Below are 27,354 nucleotides of genomic sequence, written 5' to 3'. Positions count from 1 at the left end.
CACCCATTACCCAGTTAGAACGCCAAAATTTCTTCATTGGTTTTTGCACAAATATTAGTCATTTCCAAAAAATTGCGCACACACCAAAATTTCTGCGCACACATACTACAAAAAATTAAAGGGAACATTGGACCTAACTTATAGTTATTATCGGAAAACAACAATTAAAAATGGCATGGTCATTTGATGTTATTGTAGCAAATACACGCGATGAAAATATTGCTGTTCAGAATGTTACTTCACAACCAGCAGCTTTACCCTTTGGTAATTGACAATATTTTATAATGATTTTATTATGCGATCTGGAATCTAAATATTTACCTTTACAATATTCCTGTGACGCAGTTAATGGGGTACGTAATTTTGTGTTTGGAAAATCGGAAACAAATGACAGGTTATTTCCATACTCGACGTGAAATTGGGAAACAAAAAATGATATCATCTTGTCATCATCTCTATCTTCAAGATAGATATCTATCACATATAACAAAGTGAAATATTTTTTGATTTCAAGGCATGATTACTCCTATTATATGCATCTGGTGCAGCATTTTCATTAGCATCCCATATTGCTGAAACTTAATTTTGAATACTTGAGTGTTTGTTATTTATTTTCAAGTTTAGATAGTTTTATGTGTTTTTCATTTTAGAAACAACTACAACACAACCATTCACCAATACAATAGATCAATCAAGTACTATGTCTGGAGCTGTAACTGCAGATACTGTTACCATTGTATCTCAAAATACAACGAATCTGGAAACTAATACTAATATCACAATGGCAACTGTAACTAGTTTCCCAATCACCACAATGGATAATATAACCACCAACACCCAAACGGATGAAAGCAATGTTACAGAAACTACTCTAGAACCAAGTATCACCTTAAACACCACGCTGGGTATTATGTCAAATGATACAACATTTGTAACTTCTATCAGCTTCAGTGTACCAATTACCAATAACACAAACCAATTTTCCACCATTGCCCCAGAGTTCAATATTACCATACCTGCTAGTGAGGTCACAACAATTGACAACCGGACTATTTCTGAGACTACAGACTTCACCACTGTATCTAAAATCGGAACTACTCTTCCAGTTACCAGTATAACTAATCAATCTACTCCTGTTTCAACAACCATGGTAACTGGCAATATATCAACCACTATCAGTGATTCAAGTACAAATCGTATTGTACGATTCAGTAAGTTTTGTTTTTATCATTTGAGGGATTTTATAACAGAAACACAATTCTATATCATAATTCATGTTTCTATTCATATGTAACTCAATGTCGGGGATGCTTGACTCATTAACTCAACTTGAGTTGAACTCAAGTCACATTTCATCAATGCCTTGGAATGACTCGAAGCAGGTAAATGAAATGACTAAGACTCATCACCAACAACCGTTTGGGATCCCCCCGAATTGAGACTCGACTCTGTGTTTAGAGACTTCTACTCGACACTGAGTGATATAGTATGAGACCAGTTGGGATATTTGTCAATTCAACTGTTTTCTTTTTCACTGATATAATTGAGCATATTCAATGTGTATTTATGATTGTACTTTATTCTTTTCACAGAGTTTGTGCTCTCAAACAACCACACTGAAAATGTTGGATCAAATGATTTTCAACTGAGGCTGGCAAGGAGTTTGGCTCAAAGCTACAGTAATGTTACTTCTACAACAAGAAGAAAAAGAGCTGCTTCGGCTGTCAGCACAGATGGACAATATAATGTTACGGTCAGTTTTACTTTTTGTTTAACAAATTTGTATAATTTTTCCTTTTTTTATGACACAGAATAGGACAATAAACGAAATTTATAATTTTATGTTTAAAATAGAATGTGATTACATTTATATTTGTCTGTTTTTAATAATCTTTGTCTTGAAAGTTCATCACTTACTTTAATTTCTTTAATGAGGAATATTGCCCCTATGATTGACCCGCAACCTGCATTAGAAAAATGCTTGTCATTACACTCCTTGTAAATTATGTGTGATTATGGGCAAGAGTTTCTGGAATACCTTTAGTTGCAGGGTGTTAAGTTAACTGTCAATTGTTTTATGTTCCCTGTACCATCCAAGGCTAATAATATGTGTAAACAGGTTACCCTTTTCTATTTCAAATGTGATGATGCTTATTGTGCTAAGCATTAGAAATATGCTTGCCAAAGCATCACTGATTACCCTGTGTGGGTTTGCAGATTCGAATCTTCGAATTATGTGCGAGAGAATTGTTGGACTCCTCGGGTGGTTCATTTGACCACTGGTCGCTTACGGCCATCAGTCCCTGTATCTGAAATCAATATAACTGGTTAACTAATCCCATACTCGACATGAACTGGTCCTCGAACAAGAGGCAGTGGTTATTCATGGGATTAATCCATCTTATCAACTTTCCTTTCACTATGGATAAATATGTAAATCCCACTTTAACTGAGTTAAAGTTCACGGTATGATTTGGGTGTCTCAATAACTTCCTACTCTTCTATTATAAATATAAAAAATCCTAATCCCTAAAATTCTTTGTAACAGGTTCTTGACACATCAATTGACCCCAGCAATGAAGTGACCGCAGACTACACTGTAAAACAAAATGGAATAGATTTATCTGGCACAGAAGCTTCGGCTGTTCTGGCAAGATCATCTGATGTTATTGTAGCAAATCTACGAGCTGAAAATATCGCTGTTCAGAATATTACTTCAGAACCAGCAGTTGTACTCATAGGTGATCATGCTTAAAATTTTTGTGTTGGTTGACAGTGATTCCATCAGCTATCCTCATAATTCATATTTTTTTTGATCGGATTTATATTATACCTTTGTAGGGAGGGGAAGGATAGGATATTTTTGTGTGGGGTGTGATGTTTGATGCACAATCATTTTTGAACTTCATTCCCAACTTGCTGTTACCGCTATTATTTTCATCCATCAAGTTTTTAATTTGTCTGCTTTGACATAAAAAGAGCACTAAAATATATTTTTCATTCTAGCTTTGTCAACAACAACGACTTTAAATACAGCCGAAACGATAACAACACAACCAACCACCAACCTAGTAGATCAATTGAGTACTACGTCTGGAATTGAGATTACAAATACTGTTACAACGGCATCGGGAAATACAACAGTTTCGGAAACTAATACTAGTATCATATTGGAAACTGGCACCAGTTCACCAAATACCACAATGGATAATATAACTACCAACACCCAATCAACTATCAACAATGTTTCTGTAACCACTCTAGAACCCACTTTGAATACCACTTTGGACATGGTGGCAAATGGAACGACATCTATGACACCTACCAGTTTCACTATACCAATAACCAATAACACAAACCAATTTTCCACTATCTCCCCAGAGTTCAATTCTACCATACCTTTTATAGAGATCACAACAAATAACAACCGAACTGGTCCAGGGACAGTCTCTCCAGATTTAACCACTCTTACTGAAATTACCACTCTTCAGTCAGTTACAAATTTTACTAACCAATCATCTACTATTTCAACAACTATTTCTGCTAGTAACACCACAACAAACAACCAAACAGTTACGGACACAGTGAACACCTCTACAGCCAGTTTATTAGATCAATCAACTGATTTTACTCTGAATATGACCACTATCGAGACTACAGCAACCAATAATCAAACTATATTAGACTTGGTAACGTCCAACATGACAACTACCAGTGAAACCAGTACTATTCCATCAACTTCAAATTTTACAGATCAATCAATTGCTGCTACCACAGAAGTATCTATTACTAATACCACAATAACTGATAATCAAACCATAATTGCAGTATCATCTGAAACTAGTACTTTTACACCATTTGTTAGTGTGACTGCTCCACTGAATACCGCATTTGATTTATTTACCTCCATTCCTATAAGTAACCAAACAGCTGCTGTAATGGAGACTACTACCATTTCAGTAAACAATGCCACATCCACGATAACCTCTTCAATTGTTAATGTAACAGCGAGCATGTTTGAGACCAGTACTTTTATGACAGCAACCAATGTCACATCCCAAACAGTACCAGAAAGCACTTCTTTGTTACCGTTCACCAACCAATCAACTAGTTTTTTTGAGACCAGCACCGCATTGGTAACAAATGCATCAGACCAATTTACAACTGAGGGCTCTGAAATCAATCCTACTGACAGCCTTTTTACTTCAATTGGAACAAGTTTAAATACCAGTACTGGTGTGACAGAGACCACTTCTATTGTAATTGGGATAAGCACTAATGTGCCCATTACAGTATTCACGATGCAAACTGGAATATCAAATACTACAATGGATACAATTGTTACAGGTACATTGATCTTGTTCGTGAGAAATATTAGATATCTATCTGTAGTTGGTTTTGAAGAGCCTTGTTCAAAGAAAATGGGTTGATAAAGAGTACAGATTAAAATGCTGATTTATTTAGTTGGTATTTTTCACAACGCAAGTTTTCATAAACATTTACATATATTTTGATTTTAGTTTTCCTTGGCCTGGCAAATTTACAATTTTAGTTTTATATATAAAATTTTAGTAATTGATTCATAATATACCGGTAATTGTATTTTCAAAGATGTTTTATAATTTGTTATGAGATTTTTTCGGATTAATACAAATTGTTTTTAGATATAACTGTATATTTTTTTCAGCTGAAACAACGACCAGTTCTCCAGCAGTAGAAACAACCACCCAAGCAATTGTGGATATAATATATATTTGTCAATTTAGTAAGTCAGTTTTTATTTTCTATGAATTTGTGAAATTAGTATCTCAAATAACAGAGACAGTCCACTTTTATTCAGCTCCGATACTAATTTTTCGTATTTGTGTTTCCATTTAGTTTTACTTCATTGTATCTGTTGTGTTTGTATCCAACTTCATTGTTCATTGTGTGTTTTTTTTTTGTTCTTGAATAAACAAAAGCAACAATCTGTTAAAAGATATCCACCAGAGGATCAATAGATTATTCATGTGGTGATCATTCAAATTTGAGAACATGTTTTTATAAATTCGCATTAATATTTGATTATGGATATTCCTCAAGTCTGATGAGATTGAATTCCAATATTATTAATTCATTTATTGCATTAAGTTTTTATTTTGTGTACTTCAATAATATTAAAATATGCTGAAGATTTTAGCATTATTAGAGCCATATTTATATGAAGTTTAATATACTATATTCAATTTAATCAATTATACGGTATTTATAATATATTTTGGATTTGAATATTATTTAATTTATTCGTCCCAGCCGAGAAAGAATTTTGTTATTACTATAATATTTTTATTTACACATTATACACTATTTAAAATGTACAAAAGTCGAAATGTGACTTGCGCATAACATTTTCTTCACTCAGAAATATTTGAAATTAAAAAATCACTAGCATACTTCTGTAAGTTTGATTGTTTTTTTGTCTGATAATGACTCATAGAATGCATGAAATAAACATCTTATTTCAACAAAATATCATAGAAAACACACTTTAGGATCTGTTATGAGGGCAACCAAGTTTTTTCACATAATACGTCATGGACTATATCTAAGAATATAAACATGAAAGCGTTATACCTTCATTCTAACATTATAACAAAGGCTTGAAGATAGTGATTCATATTGATAACCCACAATTATGTTTATTCACATTAGATTGATGACATTATTGTGAATTGTATCCAAATAACAAAGAAAGTTTTCAGTAAATGTTGCCATGGTGATATGATTCTTATTGACATTTGAAATGCTATACAATTTCAAATGTCATTTATTTTCAACTTATTATTGTTAATCATGTTAATAAATCCAAAATTTGAAAAGAAAAAGTTTTGACAAAATTGACACTGAAAATAACGCTAGTATCTGGAATTTTTATAAAATTTGAAATTACAATCATTTGAAAAAGACATATTTCAGAAGTTCAATTGATCAAGTTGTAACAATTTCCCTAGAAATATTATTAAAATATTTAAATTTATCAGAATGTAATGACACAATAAGATGGAATTTGAAGAATTACATTGTCTAACACAGATCTATTCTAATGTTAAAACACATTTTATTTTATATTAAAAAGTTTGAACACTTGAAACTTACCGCAAAAATTTTAAAAAACAATTTACAATTTTTTTAATGTAATATTGGGGTTATTGTTTGATATATCTCCTGTCGTAACAACGCTCAATAACAAAAGATTTTATCTGGAATAATACAAGGATATTTACATAAGGTTGTGACTGAATCGGTCATCTAACTTTTCATAGAAAAAACTCATTAATGAACTAAAGTATGATTTTATCATGGGCCGAAGATACTAAATGCCCTATTCAACATTGCCATACATGGCCAACAAAGACAAATCTGTAGTTGAAATTAACGTGGAATAACGTTTTTTTAATATAAGAGAAGAATGCTATGTTTATTGAGTGGGGTGTTACCCTATTTAATATACCTATGACATGACAGTTATATGTTGTAATGTCCATTATGGTTTTTCATGTTTGAATTATTCTGGTCACTTTGACTTTGGCTTTTTTGACCCAAACAAAATGGAGTTTTGAAGTTTAAATGTAAAATGTTAAATTTTCCTTCAAAAATGAGTATTTTTGTCAGCACATGTTTAATTGCTTGGCTGTTGACAGCTTACGCACGACTCATAAAAAATTAAAACAATTTTATATTTATTTTGTGTGTGAACTGTGTATATATGCATTGCCATATCTGAAACATTATTCCTGCACATGATTGTGCCTTTTTTCCGGAGTAATTGTGCCATACACATGACCTTACTGTATATAACCACCTCAGACAATCTAGATCTAGCCCAACTCATGGGCAAAGATAAGAGACGGCTGTAGGCTAGGCTAACTTAGCGAGCCCCCGCACTAATTCTTGGTGTAAATTATTGAATTTAATCATTATTTAGTCATTATCCATATCTCTATACAGAGGCGCACTGCGCAATCCGTTTCGGATCCGCAATAATTGAATTCAGCCATTTTAAGAAACACGAAATCAATAAATGGCCGATTACTTGTATATACTAGGAAAAGAAACAATTTTTCGTCTCATAATACACATTTGAAATTTTTAATTCATTACTTATTTTTACAGGATTTATACAGACCACTTCATCAGTACCTGATGACTCTTTCAATCAAGCAATAGCAGAATCCTTGGCTGCTACATTTAATGATTTGTCAACTTCGTCCAGGAGAAAAAGATCTGTTTCAGCCACCAATGGAACTTATACAGTCACTGTGAGTACTTTACTGTGGATGTTTCTTAATAGTGTTTAAAGTCAATAGTACAAAGTACAAAAACAAGATAATTAAACAATTATGCTATTGACTGACTACTTTTTGTATGGAGATTAGAATAGGATAGGAATTTTATATTTATTTTGGGGAGAGGAAATCCAATAATACGGCCGAGTCATATGGTGGCCTCTCATCTCAATCCATGTTGGTACGAAAATAGTTGTTTGCCCAGATTCATAAACTTTTATGACATGCCATGCATGACTCATGGCTAATATTATGAAAACTATATGTTCATTGTAAAATTATTCATCCACGAGACTGCAGTGGGTGATATACAGTTCTTCTCATTATTATATTGCTTCTATAAGACATTTTTTGAAAGTTTTACTTGCCGACTTAAATATTTTTTTTACAAAAAGATTCGTATGAGTATAACTTTTCATAACTGAAATTATAGCTTTCTAATTTTTTTCATGTGACCCATTTTTGCCGTTTACTCCAAACAAGGGCCTGTATAAGCATCTACTGATATTTAACAATTGGTAAAAAGCCTCTACTTTTGGGAGAACTAGAATCTATTGTATTCAATATTTCGATTTTCAGGTACTCAACTCGGAATTAATTGATTCCAGCGAAGTCGAAACCAATTTTACAGTGACTGAAAATAATGTTTCCCTAACTGGTCAAGATGCTGCTCAGAGACTGGAAAATTCAACAACAGTTATTGAGACAAATATGAATAGCAGAAATTTAAATGTTTCGTCAATTTCTCAGAATCCAACGGCTGTAGTTAAAGGTAAACCAGTATATAAGACTATTCAAACTACAGCATTATGCCGTTATGATTTGTTGACAATTTTCAATGTTTCAGGAACTACCACACCATACCATACAACATGTATAATTTTTTTTAAATTTGACTATTTTCAGATGAAGTTTTTGAAATATGCATGTGATCTAATTGTACCTTGACATATTAGTTGTTTTTACCTTTTTTACCACTGACATAGCAACTTGTCAAATGGATTCTTTAAAATCTTTTAAGCGATGCGATGGCCTAGCAGACAGCAGTTAAAACATTAGATTTTGTGTCTGTTAGTATAGGGCCTTGTTTGGAGCAAAGAGCGTCAATAAGCGCCGTAAAAAAATTCATCCAATCTTACTACAAATTGGTGCTTCTAATAATTTGTAAATTGTAATTTTCCATTCTTTATTAAAGTTGTTATTTTATTTTCATTCTGAATTGTATTGTATCATTTTTCTCTATTTTAGCAACATCTGACACAACTACTACACCTACTCTTACGGTCACTACCAATTCTGTGTTGACTGAAAGCACGGCAATACCTATTGTTGAAGCAACTACTGATTTAACAAATGATTTAACTCCATACTTAGTGGAATTAAGTGAGTCAAATTTTTGTATTGTGAAGTTATAATAAATAATAAGGTTGTTTGGGACTTAGAATGGACGTTTTTCCAACCCTTGACTCAAGGAAAAGTATGCTTAAACTAAAACATTGCAAAATTTTGAATGCTCAATGCCGTAGAGTGGTTTACGTAACAGCTGATCAGTTACGACTACATCCACCATCAAATCCGTGCATCTGGAACAAATGCCCAATAAACTATTTCCATACTCTACATGGCCTGGTAACCAGATGAGAGGGCAGTGGTTCATCAATGAATAATCTGTTTTATTGAATTTTCTCAGAATAAATGTGAAAATACTATCCATGTTTTTACTAGGGCTGGACTGCTATAATGTATTCACTATTTTCAGGTTTGAACCTCAACGAAGGAGTGAATGATGCTACCGACCCATTTATAGTGGAAAAATATACCGCAAGCATGCTTGCCTCTTATTACAATGAAACATATTTTTTACTCCCTTCAACGAATAGGAAGAAAAGAGCTATTGCATCCAGGGTTATAGGAGATTTTAATGTTTCAGTAAGTCAATTCGATCGGATATTAGCTCAAGGATATTGTTCATTTGGCGAAAAATTAAAAAAAAGTTTTTTTAAGAAAAATTGCTCAAAGAAAGGTCACACTCACTCAGTATTAAGGAAGATTGATCTTCAAATGAAGTTGAGGATGACCCCTGAAGAGCTACTGAGACTAAATAATATTAAGTGAATAACTTTCATCATAAATAAATGTTTTTTGTGAAATTTGAATTTTGTTTCAGTATATTAATAATTGCTTGCGAATTGGTTACAATTTGATCACGCTTTGGTTAACTCAATATCTATAACAGTTGCTTTCAATCTTTTTGGTGAAGCGGAACCTAGATGAGACATTTCAGAGGCTCGAGAAACCCTGTGCAATATTTGAGCTGTCTTTTATTGTGTGAATTATATAAACTATAAATATATATAGAAATCTAATACTGGCAAAACTAAATTATCCCCAAAGTGTAGCAAGTTTGGTTTATATCTAAACAATAAAACTTCCGGATTTGAATGATAACTTGCAGAAATTATATTTATACTTAACTTCTGAATCGTACTGCTGGCTTTCATCACTTCTCATAAAAAATAATGAAACCATTACCATAAAATAATGAAACCCATTTTTATTTTTATGATGGCTTTGGAAAATAGGCTTATCCATAACATGATTATCCACACAGATTGAAGGAACAAGAGATAAAAACACTGCAGACCCATTCTTAAATTACACCCTGAGAATAGATGACACTCTCATCAATAGTGACGTAGCCGTAAATTTAACTCATAACGGTCTTGCTAGGCTAATAGTCTGGGGAGCAGCTGCTGGACTTGGAACAATTAAAAATGCCACCTTCAAATCTGTGAGTTCGACTTTAACAGGTAAAACAGGTCAGTGTCATTTATAATTCGATGTTGAATAATTCAATTGCCATCTTGAACTGAATTTGAATTGTATTAATTTTTTTTTATTATCTTAAATGATATTAACTTACATCATTTATGATTACTGTTGAATATTTGTACCAAAATCCTGTACTTTTCGGCATGATAGCCTGCTGGTTTAAACGTTAGATTCAACGGGTTTGCCATCAGGTTCGATTTCCATACCTATCACTTCACCAAAATTAAAGTTATTAAATTGTTAGCAATCTAGAAATACCTAACCTTAGAGTATCCGCTTTAAAAAAAGCTAGTTCGGTACATATTGTTAGATATCAATGACTTTTTGATAGGAATGAATGGCGTGAATATGTGTCATTATGGTTGATTTAGCTATGTGTATGTCAAATTACCAATAATAATCTCTGCATGCACACCATAAACTGGTGCTTATCAGGCATTGGAGACACAGGTATAAATCATCCAGGGAACAGTCATGTATGGTAAATAAGACCTTATGTCTATGCAAGATTGTTCTCATATCTGATTGTCAGCTATAGATAGATACCTGCATGAATCACAACAATGCACAACCAAATTCAAACATCCTCAATGATCCCATATGTAACCTGGACTTGTCTGTAATATGATAGTAATATTCTAGTCTATCTTTATTTTGGAGACAAATATAAATTTTCTGTAACACTTTTTGCATTAAAATACGTTATCACTTATTAATAAATTCATATTCAACATCTTACACAGACCTATACTATTTCGATCAATTTTTAATTTTTGTGCATGCAATAATCATGCATAATACACACCCTAATTATAGTTTACATGGTTTCTTTGTCAGTGTTGGGCAAAAGTGCTTGGACCCTGAGTCTCATGTCAAGTTCAATCTCAAGTTGAGTCTAAGTCGAAAGTCGAGACAGTCACTGACTCAAGTCTTACTGGTAGATAGTACAATCACAATTCATTTCATTCAGGTTGATCGAGTTACTTTGAATCACTTATATAAACAATAACTCAAGTCCAATCCGTAAGGTGGTGTGTAAGCAGGCACAACTATATCGCTATTGCAGACTTTATTCACAATCGAAACAGAACACATTCCAGATAGATATGCTCAAAACAGTTAATGCACACAGTAACAACTCATAACAGCTGATGTATGTATGTACCACAGTACACATATAAGCAGGGAACTTAAAAGTCACCTTCAGACATGAACGGACACGGGTCACTATATTACCCAAAGTTGGGTCTGAGTCCAAAGACGAGTCAAACCTGAGTTTAGTCTTTTTGGTAGTTAGTTGAGCACAATTGCAATTCATTTCATTTACGTGATTCAAGTGTCTATGAATCCTTTTGATAAATGGTACCTCAAGTCCAATTCAGGTTGAGTCATTCACTCGAGCCTCCCCAACCCTGACAAACCCATAGTCAATCCATTGACCATAGCAATAACTACATCATGAATATGCAAAGCTTGCCAAATTATCTAGTAACGCATTCAACATTTTGGTAGATTCCTTCACTTCAACTTCTACTCCCATATCCACAACACTCAGCACTGAGCCCACTCCTCCACCTTTAACTCCAGGTATAACTCCAGTTTCTGATGTTATGGGTTAGAGCAGTGGTCGGCAACCTTTTTTAAGTGACGGACCGATAAAGACTGATGAAAATTTTGGCGGACCACCTTTATACAAACGAACTAAGCTTATGCAATAAATTATACGCGTTTGGAAATTTATGTTGACAATATACTCGACACCGAAACACGTAACATGTTTCTTACATATAGTCTACTTCGATATTTCGATTTTGTAGTTATCAATATTTTACGATTATTCTCGTACGTGTTATGCTGTAGCACGTTTAAAAATGTTTGCTTGGCTTACGTTATGCAATACCTACCAGTGCAACAACAATAGCTTTGGGCTGTCTCCACATTTTCATCGCCAAACGATTAAGAAACGACATAAAACATTTGTTACCTACTTTTGTATATTTTTGCGAAGTCCGATGTTCAATATTGGGATTTTTCGTGAAACGTCCAGGTCATAATTATGTTTAATATAGATTCATAATTGAACCTGTAAACTTTCTGTCTCTAGTCTGGGTATTGATTGATGTTTGACCTTATTGATGTTCTTTTTGCCATAACTAATTTTTTTACCTGACGTGCTAACTTATCCTGATTCAGAAGTATGGAATTAGCACTGACTAGCACGGGCCTTGTTCGTTTTTCGTGTCACCTCTCTGCAGACCGGTGGTAACCTTTCCGCGGTCCGGCGATGGGCCGCGGCCCGGTGGTTACCAACCACTGGGTTAGAGAATTTCACAAATTTTCTTTATGTTACAGTACATGTTGAAAAATCGTTAGATAAGATTTTATACTGGCACCTATAAGTAAGGAAGTGGCAGAAAAATATCTTAGCGGTCGGCGCATCATTCATCGTTTATGTTCAATATTCAAACACCAAACTTGAATGGTATTGGTACCCATACCAGAAATCATAGATTTCCATACATGCACTACCTAGTGTCCTACCTACCCACAGGCAAAATTGTTCATTCTGTTTTGCTTCTCATAACATGAAAGCAAACTAATTCAGCACATATAATTCACACTAATACCTTTCAGCCGTGCTACTATTTCTATCAAAACAACAAAATTGCCTTCCCATCAGTAAACAGGGTGATTTTAGATTGTGTCTGACGAAAATGTCACCTAATAATAATAAATCTCTTCTATGATATGATTAAAAAAATATTGTAGTCTTTCTTTATTTTGAGGACAAATATAAATTTCTCTTGTAGCCCTTTTTTCCATTAAAATACGTACCGGTACCTAATTACTTATTAATAAAATCATATTCAACATCTTCCACTGATCTTCACTATCTTGATCACTTTTTACTTTTTGTGCACGTAATATTCATGCATGATACAAAGTCTAATTGTAGTTTACATGGTTTCTCTGTCAGTGTTGGGCAGAAGTGCCTAAACCCTGAGTCTCACGTCAAGTCCAATCTCAAGTTGAGTCTAAGTCGAAAGTCAAGACAGTCACTGACTCAAGTCTTACTGGTAGTTAGTACAATCACAATTCATTTCATTTAGGATAATCGAGTTACTTTGAATCACTTATATAAACGGTAACTCAAGTCCAATCTCAAGTTGAGTCTAAGTCAAAAGTCGAGACAGTCACTGACTCAAGTCTTACTAGTAGTTAGTACAATCACAATTCATTTCATTCAGGTTAATCGAGTTACTTTGAATCACTTATCTAAACGGTAACTCGAGTCCAATCTCAAGTTGAGTCTGAGTCCAAAAGCGAGTCAAACCTGAGTTTAGTCTTACTGGTAGTTAGTTGAGTACAATCGCAATTCATTTCATTACCAGAAATCATAGATTTTCATACATGCACTATCTAGTGTCCTACCCACCCACAGGCAAAATTGTTCATTCTGTTTTGCTTCTCATACCGGTAACATAAAAGCAAACTAATTCAGCACATTTTTTAATTCTATTCGTTTCCATCATTCTGTAGCAACTACAAGTGCGGTAACACCATCGTCAGGAAGTGTTACTATAGCAACAACCAGTATTTCAACTTTGACTGAAACATCCGCCGCAGTATCTGACATCACAACAGGGTCAGTGACCATTACAGATGGTTTAACCACAAGTCCAACATCAGAAATGGTTACTATAGCAACAACCGGTATTTCAACTTTGACTGAAACATCTGAGGTCACAACGACAGCAAGTACTGCTCTACCTGTGGCAGATACCACCACAAGTCCAACCATTGCTACTACTATGCCCCCTGTGATTAGTACTGAGACCACTCCTGAACCAGTTACCAGTGTATCAACAGATACTAATACACCTACCAATGCAGCCGTTACCATTGATAGTACCATGTCTGTAAATACAACATCATCAATTACCATATCATCTACTAACACCAGTTTAACTACAACAAATAGTGTACCGACTGTACCAAGTTCTTCTACAAATACTGAAACACTTACTAACTCTGCCACGTTAGTTATAGACACCACATCAGTAAGCTTCAGTACTATACCAGGTTCTGATACCACATCTGTTACTGTATCTACCAGCTCTGCTTCTAATATCACTACAGCAGTTGTAGATATAACACCAGGTATTTTTTTTTGTTGCATTTGTTTTTGTGTGATTTTTTCCCTTGTGTGTTATGTCACATTTTGTTTAATTTCTAACAGCTAAAAAGCTTTTAGTCGTCAACTTCAGTTGGCTGTGAGCTCTCACTACCAGTAAAAAATTCTTATGCCGGAAGTTTTTTTCCAAAAATTGTATGTATTTGGAAATTCTCAACCTTGTAGCTGTTATCCGGATTGTATTGACATGAACTTCTTCCAGTCTCGTTTCAATAGGTATTGACTAACGTGCAGTTCATTCTAAATTAAGTAAGACACTTCCTAGTTTCCGCAGTCATAATCTCTTTCAGTAATATTTGAAAATTCCTAAACAGCTTGACAGTTATTCTGTTTTGCTTTTATGATTATACAAATAAATTAATTTATCATATGAAGAACACTCGGTGTTGAGAAATATGAAAAAGCGTTTTTGCATTTTGGTTTTGTGTTTAACATTGAGATATTTTAAAGTGAGTTTGCAAATATTATTCGATTCTGTTTGCCATTTTTAAATTAGACTGACATAATAATGCTACACAAAACACTGCTGCTGTTAACATTATTTTGCAATCCGTCATTTTCAAATGAGTGGTTGTAAGTCTGACATAAGGAAAAAAAAACATTCAACTCAATAAACAAATTTCACTTTTGATAGCTTTCATAATGAAATATTCTAAAACTTCAATTTAATTGTTTCCAAGTATAGAGTTACAAAGTAAAGTAGTTTTGATGATTTCCCTCAATTTTTATTCTATATTTTATATTAAGATGTGACTTCACAGGTTACCAATGTAACTGCATTCACAAGCTTCACTACTAATGCAACAGAAGGTATGCTTAGTTTCATAATTTCAGTTGTAAAAAATCCAAGTTCAGGTTTAAGAAATTGATATTCGCTAAGGCCTTTATAATTTATTTATAATTAAATTAAATTGTAACTCTTTTTTTTTAATCCTTGTTGACTCATATTCGTTTTTTTCCTACCAAATTGTTCATGTTACAAACTTCTACAAAACTTGGTAATGAGTCGATTCGACATATTCATTTTCCAACACTTACAACCTATTTACTTTTAATAAATAAGCATTTTGGCTGTGCTTATATTAATAACTTCGAAATCCACTTATTTTTTCACCAGGTACAACAGTTGCTGTTCCCTATGTATTTCCGTGGTACCTTATCGTTATTATTGTTTTGGGGATTGTCTGCCTTATATTGTTCATATTAGCAGTTTTTCTTTGCTACAAGTTATGCTGTCGAAAAAAAGCTGATAAGGTTGCAATTGTTGGGCAAGGTACAACAAGCTTTGAACCAGTAAGTATCAATATTTTTCAATTTTCAAAATACGATGAAAATGTCAATGTCAAATATCAAGGTTAAATTTTTATCACATTCGCTCTGAAAAAGCCTCGTTACAAGCATGCAGGCTGAGTGAGGAGTACCATAACTATAGTTAGGAAAAAAATGTAATCTTTCCTGTTCTGCAATACTTATACTCAATTTACCCCACTCTGGGAGAGTTTCGGGCATGGTAACCTGTGATCAACAATCTCTCTAAGCTGGCCGAGAATCCCAGCGCAGTACTTTCGTTCTGCCGCTCACTGCATAAGTATTGACAACTACCGTAATTGTACAGTGATAGATACCGTGAAATTCTAGTGTGCCAGTAATCAATCGAGCATATTAACTAAAAATGAATGAATAAATTCTGTGTTGATTTAAAATGTTGTGTACTTTTCTATTTTTTCTAATTTTCCGCGCAGACCATTTTTTTGAAGCTCACATGGCCTTCTATTCCGCGCAACTAAGCAAGCTCTTAGAGGGAACGTTGCCTGTGATGCCATCACAGTTGAGTCTAACCCATTAATCACTTGGCCACCACATAAAAGTTATTGTAATTGGTATTACTTTTATAGTATTGTACCATATAGTTATCAAACTTGTCCAAAAAAGAATCTGACCATGTTTCGAATAAAAATGGTTGGTGGTTAATTAACTAATAAGAACTGATGTATTAACTAATACTTGTTGATATTTTCTTTTTCACAGCCTCTGCCCCGGGAGACCATTGTAACTCGGGATATCAGAAATGACCCACAACCTGTTCCGCCACCAATTCCAATACCCGGCCCGGAAGTACATGTAGAAGTTGCGAGACCTTTACTGAGAGAATCTCATCGGTGTGTTATAATTAAGATGGGATTTTTATATTCAATCTTAGGAAGAGGAATTGCATTATGGACAACTTAATCATATGGGCTATTCCAAGTGACTCTACAAAACAATTCCAGGAATTTTGCATGTTGTTAGATGCAATATATTTTTACATTATCAGCTACGTGTTTTGTTTCATTGTCCAATTAGTTGCTTTATTGAATATGAAAAAGATTTCACAAAAGTTTAACACAAAACTTACTTAGTGGATATAAAATATATAGCAAAATATAGCGTGACTCTATTGGACGGCAAATCCACCATGCATTAACGTTACATTGTGTTGTGCTGTAAATCTTTGCGACGGTACAGTGGGAGCTCATACTATTTTCTGGTGCCGTAGCTGAAAGATCTCTATGTGTTGCTTAAGTTACTTAATGTAACAATAATGTGCATATCGTAAATGACACTACAGGACGTGACACTACAGGACATTTTTCCTCTTCGAAACAGCGGCCTCTATCATCTCTTAAAATTCTGGTAATGAATCGTTAAATTGGTGAAGACATGTACTACAGCACTGCAAACATTTGAACTTTATCAACTTACGTACCACACAATCAAACACTTTGTGTCGCGAATCATCACAAAATATGTCAATTATACCAAAATTTCTAGTTCTTACCATATTCTTTATCTGTTTCAGGCCAGAAGATCAGTCCAGTATTGAATCAGAAGAAACGCCAAGGCCAAAGAGAAAACCTAAAGCAGGTATGTTCATGTACTGTCAATTTCTAGTAGAAATGAAAATTTTTTCGAGCATTTTGAGCAAAATTTCTTGAAATTTGTGCATCAATTATTGGAGCTTTTAAATTTTTGGTGATTTCATTATTTTAAAATCGAATCAAAATTATTGGAATCAGCCAAGACAAAAATACTGAATGGCCATCTTGTTATTGTTTTGTTTGCCAGAGGTTGTGGAAGTGCATTCCTCAATTTTTGTTTATTGAAGCCATATTTTTGAAATACAATTCTGACATATGACTATTTTCTACTAGTGAGTTATTTATGAAACATGTTTCTCATTGTGTGTGAATGCTCAGCGAACTGTCTGAGTTATGAATTTTATGTTTTCAGTACTTTATGTGTCTGGAGAACACATAAAAAGTTAAATAGCTATATGTGAATACTGTGAATATGCATATGCATAGACTTAAGGTCTAACGTTTTTTCAATGACATACATTACTAAAATTTATTTCAGTGTCTCATTTGATTTACATTTTCTACCAAATGCAGTCATTTTTTTCATCTGGACACATTGTTTTCTTATAAATGATTTTTCTGTTTTTTAAGGCGAAGTTAAAATTAGGCTATTTTTTAACCCAATAATCCATATTAACAATTTTTTTTTTATCTCCTATTTTTTACAGAGCGTTTGCCACCTATCACAACAAGAAGAGTCCCAGTAGTTCACAAACCATCTCCGTCAGCTTCTATGTCTTCTGATCCACTTGTACCTAAGTTTCGATCTACCATTCATCCTATTATTTTACCTCCTATTAATTCTGTGATATCTAGAGATATGAGGGACTCATTGACTGAAGATGCAATGGTATGTTTTTATGAGGGTTTTATTTGCAAAATACAGTATATTCGAATAGTATTCTTTATATTCAAGTTTCTCACTAAAGTTTTATTTCTGTAACAATTTTCCTTCTTTGTAAATTTCAGATGCACCAACGCCGAGAAATTGAAAGACATAAAAATAAAGTCAGATTAAGAAGGCGAGCATCAAGAAATGGTAAAAATTATTATTTTTGTTACTTTATTCATATATATCTTTTATAAATTCATATCATAAGTGTCGATTAATTCAGCTGAATTGAAGTTTGAAAAAACTGCAGTGTTGCTCTGAGCAAATTCACAGATAAAGCAATTACACTTGGTCGTTTGTCCCAGTGTAATCCAAGTTTTAATCTTAGTACAGTATGTGTACCAAGTTATGGTTGGGCCATAATTTTAGATACAAATACTATGGAAGTCACTTGGCTAGTCCCTGATCACGTAATATAACTAAAATAAGGAAAATTAGAATAAAATTATGGCCTAACCCTAACCTGGTACACATACTACGTTTCGATGTCCTTCGGGAGTACCCAGAATTCAATACTTTCAATGATGATAATGAAAGTTGAAATTTCATTCAGAAAATTGGATATTTATCAAGTGTTATTAGCACTTTCTTTGATTTTTTTGAGTCTGGAGCTGTTCAGAGTCATTTTATTTTTCAATTTGCAGTCTGGAGTTGGGTAATATTCACACAGCCGTGTCTGTATTAAAAAAGAATCAGACAAAAGAAGCAGACAACTAAATTTTCAAAAGTTCAATCAATGGAGTCATTAACTCTTGAAACTTTCAAATTGTAAAACTTTGTGAAACTTTCATTGTGAAACTATAAATATTTAGGATTGCTTCATTTGTTACAGATTCATTGTTCATTCCGCTTTTATTATCATAGGATAAGGGGATTTACACATAGATCAATTCAATCATCACAGTGTAATATTTTCTTCATTGTTTACATCACAATGCTCAAATTATTTCTTTTTTTCTATGGCTGACCATAAACCTTGTGTATTTTGTGAACATAACTATGATTCATGCTTGCTTCAATTGTGAAATGTTGTGTTTTCTAACAATTGGATATTAAATAGGAACAATGAAATTGAAATTATACTACAATGGAATGGGAATTCCAACATTTCAGTATTTTATATAGGAGAGATTATCAAGCTTATATTTATAAAAATTTTCGCTATTATGCTTTCTACTTATTGTTGATTTAGGAGATTAAAACTTATTGTTTACGTCTCGGAGGAAATCAAAATTGTTGATTTTATTTTGTGATTTAATCACTAAGGACGCTGCCGAAGTTGACAAAGTATTCATGAGCTTTTGTTGTAGAAATATAATGGTTTTTAAGTTACTTCTTGCTCCAAACAATGTGGATCTTCATAATTTTTCTAGGCCTGTCTCATCACCTCTCTACTTTAACATGGTGCTGTGTACAAAATAACTAGCCTACCCAGTTCAGCTGTCCTCACAGTTATCCCACCTGACAGTGCCCATCAGGAAAACGAGTGATACTGGAATTATTAGGTCAATTGAACATATTTACACACCAACTTTTGTTAGTATGTAGTATTCAGCTTTTTTAACCTAGTATGATTTCATGTTACTTCATAGGTGTAGTTAAAGCCTTAGTCCTAATGATGGCATTGCACATTCAAATCTCCGTGTCAAACCCCATTCCCACCACTGCACCCAGGGTGTAATATATTTGGTATTAATTTGATATTCACTGAGCATTTCCAGTTCTTGTAAATTTATTGAAGGAAAAATATATTACACATAATACATTTTCATTATGTACAGTAATCTATAAATATTTCATAACCTATTTTATTATAGCTGCTTTAAATAATCAATATTAATGCACTTCCAACTGTTGACTATTTTAAACACTATGAATTTTTTATGCACTTTATATTCTATTTCATTGAATTTGAATATTTAATAATTATAATATAAAGTACCGGTATGTATTCCTGTGCATTGCCATGACGGATTTGATAGTTCTAAGAATAATTACAAAAAAGCACAGTTTTTAATTAATTCTGTGCTCGTAAATGTGTGAATGTTGATTTTTTAAACTCTAATATATATATAATATAATCAATAGTAAACGAATTTTAATTGCTTAATTAAATATGAAGTTTTTTGCATAAAAAATAATAAACTATCACAAGTTAATAATAATAAGTTTATTTCGACTCTTTATAATCATCATAACAATAAAATGATTGGTAAAAACAAATAACTAAAAACTGATTATGCAATCAGGAGAACAAATAAAACCCTAGACAAGGTTAAAACGTACAGAATGTATATAAGATGGAAGGTTTTGCCAAGAAGAAGTTGAAATGTAATGTTTTATGGAACATTTTACCCGACTAAAGTAATTTAGTGTGTGCCGCTATTTCTGATTGAACAAACTTTTTATTACAGAACCCTATATTGATGGAAGAGATGATATTAACAGAGTTCTTGATCCTGGAACACCAGACGTCTTCAAGAAACCACAGTAAGTTATCATATATTAGAAATGTTGAACCTGAAACTATTTGAAACTATTTTTTCACTTAATCATACATAACTGTTTTAATTATATTTGAACCAGAAATTATAAGTAAGCCCTCAGACATATGAAAGTATCACAATGACCATTATTTTGATACCGTTGTCTAAAAAAGGCCTAAATACTTACATTGGAAAAGGAGAATCTCAGTCAGCAGTATATTCTCAAATTTACTGATACGTCATGAGCTAAAAAACTCATCAATGATTTGTCAAGGTTGCAATCTTATACCAATCACTTGTTCGAGTTTGGGAAATCATAAATTAGACATAAAAACTTGCTATTCTATTTAAAGTAGGAAGAGGTATCACCGAACAAAAGGAAAACTTAATCTGGGAGATCCTACCATTATACCGATAGAACCTACAGGAAGATATCACCAAGATTTTGAATCTTCTAGCACAGATTCTGGTAATTTTTTTTGTATTTTTTCATTCAATCATTTTTTAGACCTTGTGGTGGTTAGGATAGTACTTTGATAGTCATTTGAAAGGGTTGAATGTCAATTAGATGGTTTAAACATGTAGACACTGATCTCTCATGCATGTAGAGTGGAGGAAGTCATAGTTAAGTTTATTTTTCCATCCAGTAAAACAGTAAAAAAAAAACATACCAAATTAAAATAAAAGAAAAATTCAATATAAAATTTTAATGAGAAGGGAAGCCGTGAGGAGCCAAAACTGGTTATCCAGCAATGACACCCAGGGTACAATATCTAATCAAATTTATAAAGTCGGAAATTAGGATTTTAGAACACTGTTATAATTAGTGAGTACTGCGGGACTTTGGCAGCTGTACCACCAACAGCATCCACTAAACACGGAGGTGTTAATAAGACAACCATCAAACCATAAATGTTACATAGCAATATTGTTATGTATTGTTTCTGATCAAACCGACCAGACAACCCTTGGGTGTTCCCCGGTTGACAAGGCAAACAAAGTTCAGATTTGCTGAACTGTGTATATTGATACAAATAGCCTAGTTGCTAACTCTGCCATTCAATTCGAGCTGTAAAAATCTGTAACTAACAATTGATTTGTTCAAATCATCCTGAAATGCTTCAGAATATGATCTATGAACACATGTTTGGGTAATAGAGGCCTCTGCAACTGGTTATTACATGAACAATTTATCAGAAGTGAGCAGTTCAGAAATGAAATGCAAATGGTCATCTCACATTCGCTGTTATAAACCAACTCTTCTCGTGTTATTCAGCGTCAGCATTATTAAGAAAATGTGTTTGCTTTTATTTCGCACTGTATAAACTGATGAGTATTGGCCAATACCATTCATTGTACAAATTTTTCGCTGGAAAATCTTCCTATTGTATGCTTCAGAACTTTGCAATGTATATTAATGAGTATATGTATAAATTTATTTTTGAACACTCCAGGTGTTACATCACCAGAGACAACTCGTAAAAAGATGGCAAGTTTACTAGCAGACGCTTTCAATCTAATTTCACCAAGTGCTCAGAAAAACATGGTTGGACCCACACCACCTATGGTTGTGCAACCTGCACCTGTGAGTCATATTTTTGTTATTTTGTTGTATGGCTTTTTGGGCACTTGTACGAAATCAAGGTTTTACGTGATTGGTCAAATGTAGGAAAGGTTAAAGTTCAATTGAATTACTGGTACCCTTTCTGACTCTGGCGCGACTGAAGAATCTGAATGATTGGTGCATTCTATTAGGAATCATTAGGAACATGTTTTTAACCCTGTGCTGGTTCACAAGTTTGATTCTTGTTGAAATTTCTGGATTCCTCACAATCGTAGGGTGGTTTTCTTGTTCCATACCACTGGTTGGTTTTGCTTCCTTCACCACAAAGTCCATGCATCCGAAATGAATAACTGGTTTGTTATATGATTAGGCCATCCCATTGATTTGTTTCTCTCCTGAAATAAATGTGCAAAAATCATATCTTGTGAAAATTTTTTTTAAAGTGTTTATGATATTATTTTCAACACGGAAAAATTGTTTTTTGCCATAGATGTAGAAACAACTACTTGGTATTTTAGTATAAGATTTCAATATTCATAACACGGGAGAGGAAATATGAAATACAAATGTATTAAACTAGTGATCGCATGAACAACCATAAGATGGCTAGAAGGCCAGTAAGGATAGGATGGGATTTACATATTTATCCCGGGGGAGAAGAAAGCCGATAAGACGGCTTATCCATATGGCGAACCACGGCCTCTCGTCCGGTTACCATTCCAAGTCGGGTATGGGATTAGTTATATGGTTTGTTTTTCGGAAGCATGGACTTGGTGGTGGAGGAAGCCGTATCCGACCAGCAGTTACGTGAACCACCCAACGACGGCGAGGATTCCAGCAATCCTCTCGCACACAACCATCCCTGCATGGGATTTGAACCTGCGAACCCACGCAGATTAATTAGAGGTGCGGTGGCGAGCATATTCCTAACGCTTAGCCCGTTGAGCCACACCGCCGCGCCTACCCTCTGTGACTTAATTATTTGCCACAGGATTCAAATCTGCAAACCCATGCATGGTAATCAGAAGTACGATGGTAGAGACATGATGCTTCAAACGGCACCAACATGACATAATAAATTTATTTTTTTCTAGGCACATGATCGTCCACTGATGCATCATCCAGACGGTAGAACATCAACTCCCCACCATCGAGTAATGACACCTGCTGGGTATTCGACAGATCTTGCACAGACACCTACAGGACATTCTTCACTTTCCATTCCTTCACCAGGAAACAGTGAAGTTCTCTTTACCAGAAGGCAACCACCCATCGTTATGATGCCACCTAATGGTAGAATTAAAAAATTACCTTGAAAGATAATAAAAAAATGCTTTTATTTTTATTTTGGAAAGTTTTAAACAAAAACATAATCAGTACCTAATTAAATAATGAAAATACTTTAATAATATGGTTGGTGCTGGTTTATCAAGCTCACTCGGTGATATCTGGCCTAATAAGTCTTCATTCTGGATTGATAACTGTTATTATAGCTATACTCTGCACCCTGGTTAAACAAGTTTTTTCTTCGTCATTTATCTTTTTTTTCATCAAACTTTATCATTTTACTTTGGCGTTGATAATAAAACTATCCTCACCTGAGGTATTATATGCATTCACATAATGCTTCTTTCTGACTATATTTTAGGTGACATAGGTCAGATACCTGCTGTATATTCTGGTCCAACACAGAGTGGTAAACCGCTGTATATAACACCTATACGACAACAGATGCCACCAAGAGGTTTGTCAATTTTTTATAATTTAGTAAAGCAATCAAATAACAGGAACTCATTTGACGCCCACAGTATTTTTGTCAGTGCCTTAGTGTTGGTCAAGAGATGAATTTATCAACATCGAATTTACCTTCTGTTTTATCTCTTGAAAGTTACAATTGTGACATGATACTAAAACTTACCGTAAGCATTTTTTCCAAATACGCCAATTTATATTTAAAGGTTTCAAAATTGAAGTCAAATTATTTTTACTTGTCAGTGAATCACTAATTCAACTCAAACAATTAAAACCATATTCAAAAGATTATATTATACTTCACCTGGATTGGTAACCAGACAAGAGTACATGAATTTAGAAAATATAACTCGATAACTGATCTGTTATCCACATGGACTGGTACCGGATGAGAAGCTGTTGTATGTCATATGATTAAGTCATCTTATTGGCTTTCCTCTCTCCGTGATAAATATGATCCTAAATCCTATAGGACTGGCCATGTATCTTGACTGTTTTATCACGTTTCCCGTATCTTTAGATAAATATGAAAATCCTATTCCTATTTCAGATGATTCACAATCTCCAGTTTGGACACCTTACAGAACATACGATTCTCTCGCGAGAATGCAAAGTCAACCGAATTCGACGTACGGAAATACAAACTACAACAACAATAACCAACCTGTGCAAGGAGATGGTCAATTTTTACATCCTGGGTCAAGTGGAAGCTACCAGCAACCCCACTTAGGAACTAATTCACCCCTACCTGGCACAATGCCTACATCTATTGACTTGAATGAAAGTTACTTCCCCCCACCTCAGACATTTCAAACAACATTACCTTCCGATGCTACTACATCGGGTTTCGAACCTGGGACCTCACAACAACAAGAACCTCATCCATCAGCAGCAATACTGCAATCTATAAAAGATGAACTGGCTAAAATTTCAGGAAGATCATCCACTCCTGTGCAAAACATAACGGAAACTGAACCAAATGATATTGCTACAAGAGATTATGGCAAAGAATCAGAGGCATGATGGCATACAAACCAGGAGATAGTTAATCAATATTTAAAGCAAGGATGAAATCTATTAACCTTTGATCCTCTTGGTTTCACTTCCCAGTAAAATTGTGTGTTCAAATATTTCTTGTAATTTTGTTTGGTATAGTTTTTATGTTACAAGCTGGAAAAATTAAACTCGATTGACTATATATTAAATTGAATATATAAACAGACATGCATTTCACTGGATATTCATGCAGTCTGTCAAGCTAGAATATGTATGGAAATATTATCATAATATAACTAATTCCATTTTAATGGGTTTGGAATTGTGATTTTTAAGCCAAATCCGAAAGCTGCACTTGGCACTAATAATGTTTCTACATTAAAATTGAATTTAGCATTTTTCATTTCTTTAAATTGAAACTCGAAAATATATGATGTCTTTCGTTCAAATATTTAGGAGCTTTCAGTGCAGGCGTATTTTGAAATTTACATTGAACCATGTTTGAAAAAGTCTCAATACAAATTCACCAAGTTTTAATTGAAATTGCTTCGAATTCAGTCATTATTTATTCATTTTTTAGATTTTGCACTACAAAGATTGAGCAATTATTTGCTTTATAATTATTTTTACTTTGCTGCTAGTATTGCTTTATATCATTTGAAACTTTTACACCAACTTGTAAGATTATTACGAACACCTTGCTTTTCACACACGAATTGCTAATTTCATTGCAAATTTTTTACAATTAATGATAACTCAATTTTATACTTTTCTGCTTCTTTTTATCACATTGCTAGAATTTTGACCAAATTTGCTATTTTTTTGCTTTTCAACACAGTATTTTATTTTATTTTGAAAAAATAATGACACAATTTTTTTTATATTTTTACATTGTGAATCATTATACTGTTTCAGCTATGTTACTTTGAAATGTTTTACTTTAATCGTCTTGCATTGACCGTGCCATATTTTTTTTATGAAGATTCAAGATATTTCATATTGAAAGAATAAATAACACGAGGAAACTGAATTAACCTAAGTGACAAGTTTTGAAAAAGACGCTGATTTCAAGTTTTCGCAAACAAAACAAAAAACTAACTAACTAACATTTGTGAAATTCGACAGGCTTTTGTGCTATAATCCGTAAGGTATCTCGAATTTATATTATCTTATTATAACAAGGATATAGTATTATAGCGCCTTAAGTTAATATGTGTAGTTATTTGTAAACATTTTAAACCAACTCAATCCAATTGTAATATAAAGGAAGCTATGATAGCAATAGTATTTGCTCTTATTATTACAGTAGTACTGATTTGTGACGTTTTTGTTATTTTTTATTTAATATACTGTGATTATTTTTATTAGTATTACTGTATTTCTTGTATTTGCACTTAGTTCTCTTCACTTAACAGCTTATATTGCTTTTGAAGTAGGAAGTTTTATCAATGCTGAGTGGCTGAATCAGTTGGCGAAATATATATATAAAGTATATTAATTTTTCCATAATCTATAAACGATATTTAATATGTTAATTATGCAAAAATTTGCATTAAGTTCAATTTTTGTCTTACCCTGATAGTCTTGATGGACGTTGGTGAAAATTTTTTCGTCAATCCAGGTTCAATTTCGTTGGATAAAATTTAGAAAAACATTTTCCCCTCCCCAATCATGCTCTATAGACTTTATCTTATCCCAGGTATTAGAAAGGTGATTTTAGGACATAAAATGGTGCAAAGTTTCCGTTTATCGTAGTTATATACGTAACTGGGTGAAAAGCACACTTTTTATCTTTATATATGACTATGATCTAACTCCTAATTTTGCTCTTTTGTTGCATCACAAATACATCAGTAGAGTGATTTACCAGTAAATTGAGTTAATAGACAACTCATTTTTTTTATGGAACCTGTGATTGTTTCGAAATGATAATCTCCAACTAGTATTTTCTATTTCACCAACATTTGTATAATATATACAAATTAGAAAACCCCTAACTTATAAGAAGATTTAGTTTTGTTTTCTGATTCAAATTAATAACTGGAAAAACTATCGCTATGCTTTACATATACATAAAAAAAATATATTCACGGTACTCTTATGATTATGCACGCAAATAGTAAAGCTTAAGCACGCCAGAGCATGATTGAAGCGTACTAACTTGCTTTTATATACATTATTATATTTAACGAAGCATTGTGACTTCAAGATATAGTTTGTTATTAGAAAACGGAGAATTAAATATTGCACTGGAATCTTTTTGTTTTGTGTTATATGGTAGGAATGATTAGGAGTTGCTTTATTTCCGACACACAACGATGTGTAGGAAGAGACCTGCTATACGTCGCTTGTGAATGTATCTTGTAATTGTCCCATCTCCCAACTTGCTCCGCACTTCTTCCGTTTATTCCGCAC

At 33.4% G+C, this 27,354-nt stretch overlaps 1 protein-coding gene across 3 annotated transcripts in view; it reads left to right on the top strand.

Moving 5' to 3' along the window:
• Nucleotides 1–27,188, top strand: part of LOC120334578 (uncharacterized) — a 39,873-nt gene extending 12,685 nt beyond the window's left edge. Inside the window, exons 11-33 of one of the 3 annotated variants that reach the window (XM_078120430.1) lie at nt 651–1,211; nt 1,593–1,753; nt 2,549–2,741; nt 3,007–4,347; nt 4,688–4,765; nt 7,153–7,298; nt 7,905–8,097; nt 8,574–8,708; nt 9,085–9,254; nt 9,937–10,144; nt 13,698–14,318; nt 15,100–15,162; nt 15,470–15,645; nt 16,381–16,511; nt 17,192–17,256; nt 17,918–18,099; nt 18,219–18,288; nt 20,556–20,631; nt 20,981–21,096; nt 22,082–22,212; nt 23,286–23,484; nt 23,840–23,935; nt 24,494–27,188. In XM_078120430.1, coding sequence (XP_077976556.1) covers nt 651–1,211; nt 1,593–1,753; nt 2,549–2,741; nt 3,007–4,347; nt 4,688–4,765; nt 7,153–7,298; nt 7,905–8,097; nt 8,574–8,708; nt 9,085–9,254; nt 9,937–10,144; nt 13,698–14,318; nt 15,100–15,162; nt 15,470–15,645; nt 16,381–16,511; nt 17,192–17,256; nt 17,918–18,099; nt 18,219–18,288; nt 20,556–20,631; nt 20,981–21,096; nt 22,082–22,212; nt 23,286–23,484; nt 23,840–23,935; nt 24,494–24,966 — 5,585 coding nt within the window. In that variant the 3' untranslated portion in view covers nt 24,967–27,188. The remainder of the gene's footprint in view (nt 1–650; nt 1,212–1,592; nt 1,754–2,548; nt 2,742–3,006; nt 4,348–4,687; nt 4,766–7,152; nt 7,299–7,904; nt 8,098–8,573; nt 8,709–9,084; nt 9,255–9,936; nt 10,145–13,697; nt 14,319–15,099; nt 15,163–15,469; nt 15,646–16,380; nt 16,512–17,191; nt 17,257–17,917; nt 18,100–18,218; nt 18,289–20,555; nt 20,632–20,980; nt 21,097–22,081; nt 22,213–23,285; nt 23,485–23,839; nt 23,936–24,493) is intronic. The other 2 variants (XM_078120432.1, XM_078120431.1) reach the window with 2 other exon arrangements.
• Nucleotides 27,189–27,354: the final 166 nt, after the last annotated feature.

The sequence above is a fragment of the Styela clava genome, chromosome 15, assembly GCF_964204865.1.
Source record: "Styela clava chromosome 15, kaStyClav1.hap1.2, whole genome shotgun sequence".
In the NCBI taxonomy this organism is placed as follows: Eukaryota; Metazoa; Chordata; class Ascidiacea; order Stolidobranchia; family Styelidae; genus Styela; species Styela clava.
The sequence above is the reverse complement of the archived record's forward strand: the minus strand, read 5'-3'. Positions and strand labels throughout refer to the sequence as shown.